The sequence below is a fragment of the Sinocyclocheilus rhinocerous genome, unplaced genomic scaffold, assembly GCF_001515625.1.
Source record: "Sinocyclocheilus rhinocerous isolate Xijiao unplaced genomic scaffold, SAMN03320098_v1.1 scaffold2189, whole genome shotgun sequence".
NCBI lineage: Eukaryota > Metazoa > Chordata > Actinopteri > Cypriniformes > Cyprinidae > Sinocyclocheilus > Sinocyclocheilus rhinocerous.
In genome coordinates, this window is record NW_015645558.1 from 90,480 (window position 1) to 97,343 (window position 6,864).

General features: G+C 36.6%; 1 protein-coding gene across 1 annotated transcript in view; it reads left to right on the plus strand.

The window, feature by feature from the left end:
• LOC107706597 (kinesin-1 heavy chain-like) overlaps positions 1-6,864 on the plus strand; it is a 26,648-nt gene that overhangs the window by 8,998 nt on the left and 10,786 nt on the right. Inside the window, exons 2-12 of the mRNA XM_016510350.1 lie at positions 905-992; positions 1,436-1,509; positions 2,127-2,231; positions 2,547-2,595; positions 2,702-2,757; positions 2,848-2,935; positions 4,439-4,563; positions 4,779-4,883; positions 5,622-5,767; positions 5,853-6,001; positions 6,084-6,274. Coding sequence (XP_016365836.1) covers positions 905-992; positions 1,436-1,509; positions 2,127-2,231; positions 2,547-2,595; positions 2,702-2,757; positions 2,848-2,935; positions 4,439-4,563; positions 4,779-4,883; positions 5,622-5,767; positions 5,853-6,001; positions 6,084-6,274 — 1,176 coding nt within the window. The remainder of the gene's footprint in view (positions 1-904; positions 993-1,435; positions 1,510-2,126; positions 2,232-2,546; positions 2,596-2,701; positions 2,758-2,847; positions 2,936-4,438; positions 4,564-4,778; positions 4,884-5,621; positions 5,768-5,852; positions 6,002-6,083; positions 6,275-6,864) is intronic.

A 6,864-nucleotide genomic window follows, 5' to 3' on the forward strand; every position in this document is an offset into this window, starting at 1 on the left:
TAATGAGAGTTAGTTGACATGTAGGTGCAATGTTACTTATTGTCAACAGAATGTTCAAAAGGGTCCATCAAAATAAAGTGTTACCAGTTTATGTACTGTATCTCTGTTCTCCACATAATATCAACTTTTTTGTTCCCGCAGATAAAAAGAAAAGTCAACGTTTGGATTACATGAGGGTGCATAAATGATGATCGAATTATCAGTTGTGTGAACTATTCCTTTATAAAAACAAAGGCAGAAGACTCTTTAAAAGAATAATTCAGTTTGTACTGATATTAGCCTCAAATACTGCCTCAAACACAGTCACCTCAGTCAGGTTCATTACTGCTATCCGCTCTGCTGCTGAAGGAGTCTACATCTGGCTATTTATAGCGTGACTTTTGCTTTCTTTACTCACAGACAATGAGGTCTAATCTGCTTTCTTAAAGCCTCCGCTGACCCAATGGTCTTTATTCACGTATAGACAACAGTTCAAAGAGAAGGGAATAGTAAAAGGGAAGGAGGGATCTGGGGTATGTGTGGCTTCTCCCAATCAAAGTAAAATATATGGAGATAGACACATTAAGAAAAAAAACCCAAATAACTATGAGTCTGTTTGCATAAACTGCCTCCTGTAACAAATGTCAGTGTGGAAAGCCTCATCTCATTAAATGATAATGACGCTAATTAATAGTGTAGTGTTTAGTCTGTGACACCACAGCATAACTCTTTAGATTATAATTTACGTTCAGATTGATTTAAACACACAATGTAAATAATATTATGTAGAGGAGTAAGATTTAGAAGGTAACTGTCAAACTCGAGTTCAAGTCAGTTCTGTACATACTATATATATATATATATATATATATAATATGAGAAACAATGTCTCATTCATTGTATGTCTGTCTCTCTCTCTCTTCAGGGAAGGCCGTATGTGTTTGATCGGGTGTTTCAGTCTAACACTTCTCAGGAGCAGGTTTACAACGCTTGTGCTCAGAAGATTGTTAAAGGTGAGAAAGGAGTCCTCCAGCAGACATAGCAACCAGATCATGATTCAGAAAATAGTTATAATTAATTGACTCCAAAAAAAACTTTCATGATGCCATTCATTTTGGTCTTTAATAATTAATTTATATTATGCCATTGATATCAATCAAGCATCACTAAATACCATATTTCTTATATGGGGCATTCATTCAAATAGTAATTGCTATTATTGTTGTTATTGTTATTTTAGTTTGTATTGTTTTTTTTTATATTATTATTTAGTATGTTGACTTTTTAAGACAAAATTGTTAAAACGTGAACGTTCTATTGAAAGAATGTTGGTTGAATTGAGTGATGCAGTTAAATTGTTTTTGCCATGCGTATAGCCATTGCTGCTGACATGGCATTAAATCATAAACAAATAAATGTATTCAAATGGTATGCTTTGTTGTGTTGTGCCCTGCAGATGTGCTTGAGGGTTATAACGGTACAATATTTGCTTATGGGCAAACTTCCTCTGGAAAAACACACACCATGGAGGTGAGAATTCATCTAGAAATAAACTAATTCAGAGTCTTAAAGAATTGTTTTTTGCAACTGGCAGTATGATTTTCAATTAGCTTTTTTAAAACAAACTCGGACCCACTTTATATTAAGTGGCGTTAACAACTATGTACTTACATTTAAATTAATAATTTAGTACAATGCACTTATTGTGTACATACATGTTTTTACATTGTATTTATATTTTAAAAATACCTGCATGTAATTACATCTGTAATTAATTTCTGTAATTACATTTATAATTACACAGTTGACCCATCCCTTACACCTTAACCCACCCTTAAACCTACCCATACCAACAAACCTGTCCCTAACCTTACCCATATCCCACCTCAATAGCAGCAAAAGTGTTTTGCAATACAATATGAACACAATAAGTACATTGTACTTCATTTTTGATGTAAGTACATAGTAGTTAAGGCCACTTAATATAAAGTGGGGCCACAAACTCATTGTGTTTTTTTGCTGATTCAGTTTTCTTAAGATTTAATATTCTTCTAATGTTTTTGCCAGTCAGAACTATCAGTACCTTTATTGCACCGTAAATCATCACATGTTATAACAATTGAATATTTGTTTATGTGATTGTTTAGGGGAACCTGCATGATCAAGATGGCATGGGCATTATTCCGCGGATCGTCCAGGATATATTCAACTACATTTACTCTATGGATGAAAACCTGGAATTCCATATCAAGGTTTGAAATGCACAACAAATAAGGGCTAATTATTCACAGGGTTCCCACTGACATTTTCAGACTTGAAAAAAAATTAATGACTTGGAAATTTAAAGACCAAAAGTAGGAATCTTGGAGATGTCTGTGTGCGTGGTGTGTATTAGAGTTATATTATTTCACAATATTAATAAAATGCATGCAACCTTGGTAAGACTTTTTTTTTTTTCCAAAAAAAAAAAATATAAATAAAAAATACTCTCCCCAAACTTTTGAACAACAGTGTAATAATTTCAGACTGCTGGTAATGAAATTCACAGAGCTGTTCTGCATTGGCAGGTCTCCTATTTTGAGATTTACCTGGACAAGATCAGGGATTTGCTGGATGGTACGTATAACTGAATATGATACAGATTTTATCATTTTTGCATTTTCATTTATTAGAGATTGTGTAATCGTATTAAAAATAATAATAATCAGAATTTTTCTTTCAGTATCTAAGACCAACCTGTCTGTACATGAAGACAAGAACAGAGTTCCTTATGTAAAGGTGAGGTTGTGTTTTAGTAATTAGCTGTGCATGTATTAGTGAAGGAGTGGTTCACATGTTTTCCCTGTCTATCTCTTTCTCCATCTGCAGGGTTGTACTGAACGGTTTGTGTGTAGCCCAGAGGAAGTGATGGACACCATTGATGAAGGCAAATCCAACAGACATGTGGCTGTCACAAGTAAGCCCATGCAAATCAGTCAGACGCACTGCATAGCTGTTTTTAGCAGGCTGAACTTTTCCACACCTGTTGCTCTTGTTGAGTTATATTACCGCGAGTAGTTTCAGGACCTTCTTTCTTATTTGTTTATAATAAGATGTTTATACAACTAAAAAAATGTCTTGTTGCAGGGATTAACGCCCGGTCGGGCCAGTGGTTCAAATTTTTACTTGCCCTGCCAACATTTTCACTGGCCATGCCACAAAAAAATAAAGTAGTTGCTGTTGTTATTGTTTTTGATCTTATCTTGTATTCTAATAAATAAGCTTAATGACACCAATATTTTAGATACCAATTAGATTTTACATTTCACTATTTCAATTTCGATACCACAGCAAAAATCACTAGCCAAAAATAAACATAAATATAAAGTTTAAACATTATTGAAGACAAGTGACAGCTAGTAAATCAAAACAAATGAACAAATTACAAGTAATAGCACAATTAAATATAGGCCTATAGCACAAATATGAATGAAATGATGCTTTAGGTTATGTTTGTAGTATGTTCAGGTACATAAATTGAAAAATCACACATAAAATAACATTTGCATATTCTTCACTCTGTGTTGCACCTTGATTTTTCATAACCATTTGAAATTAGAAGCAGCCACTGCATTTTAATCATGCATTGATCCCCCCAAAAAAACCAATACATGTGCAATGTTTGATTTTTATTATACTGTATAATTTCAAAATCTGAAGCAAAAACAGAGTGGTCTGACTTTAGCTTTGTGAAATTATGCTACAGAAAACATCTGCATGACACAGAAACGGTAGACGGGCTGAATGAGACGTAGATTCACTCTCTGACAGAAGGCGGCGCTTATGGAACAATGATACAGCGTTTCCTTGGTTACCGCTGTAAACACAGCAGCACTAATTTGAATGCATTATACGGAGACAAAGACAATGCCATTTCTAAAAACATCCAGTTCCCCTCAGAAACATTCATATAAAATTCAATGTTTGAATTTTCTTCCTATATTTCGCGCATCGTGAATAGTGATCTTGCTCTGACTGCTACAGTATTTTCTCCTCTTTGTGTCCGACTTCGTAGTCTCTGGCCTCAGTTAAAAAAAGTTAATGGTATTTTGACATACTTTTGTATGTATTTGCCCGTTCAGGGGGCTCACGCGTGTCAGAGACGCGTGGCTGTCTGTGCGTGCGCTGTGTTCTGTAGTTGTCTTTCGTGCACAAATGTGTTTTAATCGCTTGAATTTTTTAATTAACAAGGCTTAAAAACACATGCAAATGATAAAATTTTGTGACGAAGCTGCAGTGGCCCGATCGGGCAAGTGACAAATCCATCTACTGTCCCGAACGTCTTTCACGCTGGCTTAGGGGTTAATTTAATGTTGTTAAATGCCATCAGGAAGTCCTTATTGTCGAGCCCTGTGTTGTGTGCATGTACTTAAAGTTGAGTGGAAATGGAAACTTATGCTTTCTCTGTGGTGCGTGTCAGACATGAACGAGCACAGCTCCAGGAGTCACAGTATCTTCCTGATAAACGTCAAGCAAGAGAACACACAGACGGAGCAGAAACTGAGCGGGAAACTTTACCTGGTGGATTTAGCAGGAAGCGAGAAGGTAATATTTCTGCTTCTCGCTTTTCACTTCCTTTTTCCCTCTTTCACTTCTCTCTATTTCTATTGTAAACCCATTCACAGAATTGTTTTACCTCTGTTATTCTCAGCTGGTTTCACTTCAGGACCCATAATAGTATATGTGATTTGATTAGTTCCTTATTAATGTTAGTTTCATTTGTGGCGGCACTGGCTCTCATTTTATGTTTTTGACTGCAGGTCAGTAAAACTGGAGCAGAGGGTGCTGTGTTGGATGAAGCCAAAAACATTAACAAATCTCTTTCCGCACTGGGCAACGTCATCTCTGCTCTGGCAGAAGGAACGGTAGGTGTGATGTACAATTGTACAATTCACTGCCCTGCATCATATTTGCTGAATGAAATCCAACGCTTGATTCTTACTAATTTTAGGGTGCCGATTCCAATAAGAGAGCCTGTTTTTCTCGAGCATGTTTCTTTCTTATAAAATGTGATGTGCTTGTCATAGCATTTTTGCGTTCCACAACCAATTGTAATGTGAAGAAGTCTTGTATTATCGCTTAATCACCAGATAAACTGCCACAAATACATAATTTTGAGCCTAATTACAACTGTTTGTTCAGTTTTCAGCTGATTTTCACATGTATGAATGATTCTGGAGATATTATTTTATGCATTATCCTGATTTCAAGGTTATAATTATAGAAGAAAATGCAGACATTACCCAGATTTTTCTGCTGCATCTGTGGGTGTTTTAATACATCCAAACAGCAACAGAAAATTACAGATTAAAAAGAGCGTATTTATTTATAAACTTGTATATGCAAAGTTCATTGACATTAAATGGAGTAAGTTTATTTTTTGTTCTGATAAGTGCATTAAAGCTGATACATGTATATGAATTTAAAAAAATCTTAATGTTTTGTGGAAAAAACTGTACATGATAGAAAGTTTTTTTTATTGATATTTTTGAACTCAGCATCACCAAATTAGATAATATTGGGCTTTTTTGTAATTCAGCAGAAAGTGTTTGTTTTTTCATAGATGGAAGGTTAATGAATGAATATTTCTTTCCCCCCGTCAGACGTACATTCCCTACAGAGACAGTAAGATGACGAGGATCTTGCAGGATTCTCTGGGTGGAAACTGCAGGACCACTATAGTGATCTGCTGCTCTCCATCCTCTTACAACGAGGCAGAGACCAAAACTACGCTCATGTTCGGACAGAGGTGATGAGATATACACACACTGAGAGTTTTAACGAAACTTTTGTTTTGAGCGCCAAGTAATTCTTGTTTTTTTTACTGTTTTCAGAGCAAAGACCATCAAGAACACAGTGTGTGTGAATGTGGAGCTGACAGCCGAGCAGTGGAAGAAGAAATACGAGAAGGAGAAAGAGAAGAACAAAACACTAAAGAACACCATCACCTGGCTGGAGAACGAGCTCAACCGCTGGAGGAACGGTACTGTAATGACGCACGCTTCATACTCATTCAGCTGTATTCAATGATAATTGCACAACTCTTGTGTTTTGTGTGTTTTTAGGTGAGAGTGTTCCCATTGAGGAGCAGTACGATAAGGAGAAGGCAAACGCTGATGTTCTGGCCCTGGATAATGTGATGAATAATGATAAAATCACCTCGTCTCCCAGCATGCCCGGCCCTAAATTCACTGACGCTGAGCGTGAGAAGTGTGAGGCTGAATTGGCCAAACTCTACAAACAGCTTGATGACAAGGTAAGATGAACTACTGATCTTGAATGAACGAAGATTTTGGACATTTGCTTTTGGCATTAATGGCCATTTTGAGATTTTTGGCATCAGTCAATCAGCCAATAGTATCTTCATATATTGTTTGAAATAAGAGTCTCATTTCAGCAATTATAAATAACTTATAAAGTAATTTGTAAACTTTCTCTGAGAGATAATTTCACAAACAGCGTGAGTGAATCACCACGCGCGCTCTCTCTTTCTCTCTCAAAATGCACAAATGGCTTCAAATCACATCGCGTCTGCACTAAGCGAGCTGCACGCTGCACAGTTGACACAGGAATTGTCACTTGCGCAATTGAGGCAGTGTCGCATCGTCACTAAAGTTTATAAATTGAATTTCTTTTTAATTATTGCCAGTGTTTAAACCATTCAGCACTCGCGTGCTCTCCTGGAGACCGTGCGCTCATGCACACTGCAGCGCACACACATAACGCCAGGTTCGCACATACTCCATTTGCAGTGTGTATGCGGTGCGTATATTTTCCGCGCTCATGTTAATGGATTAAAGCGTTCACACTGCACACGGTTGCGGTGCGGCAGTGCGTTCCAGTAAC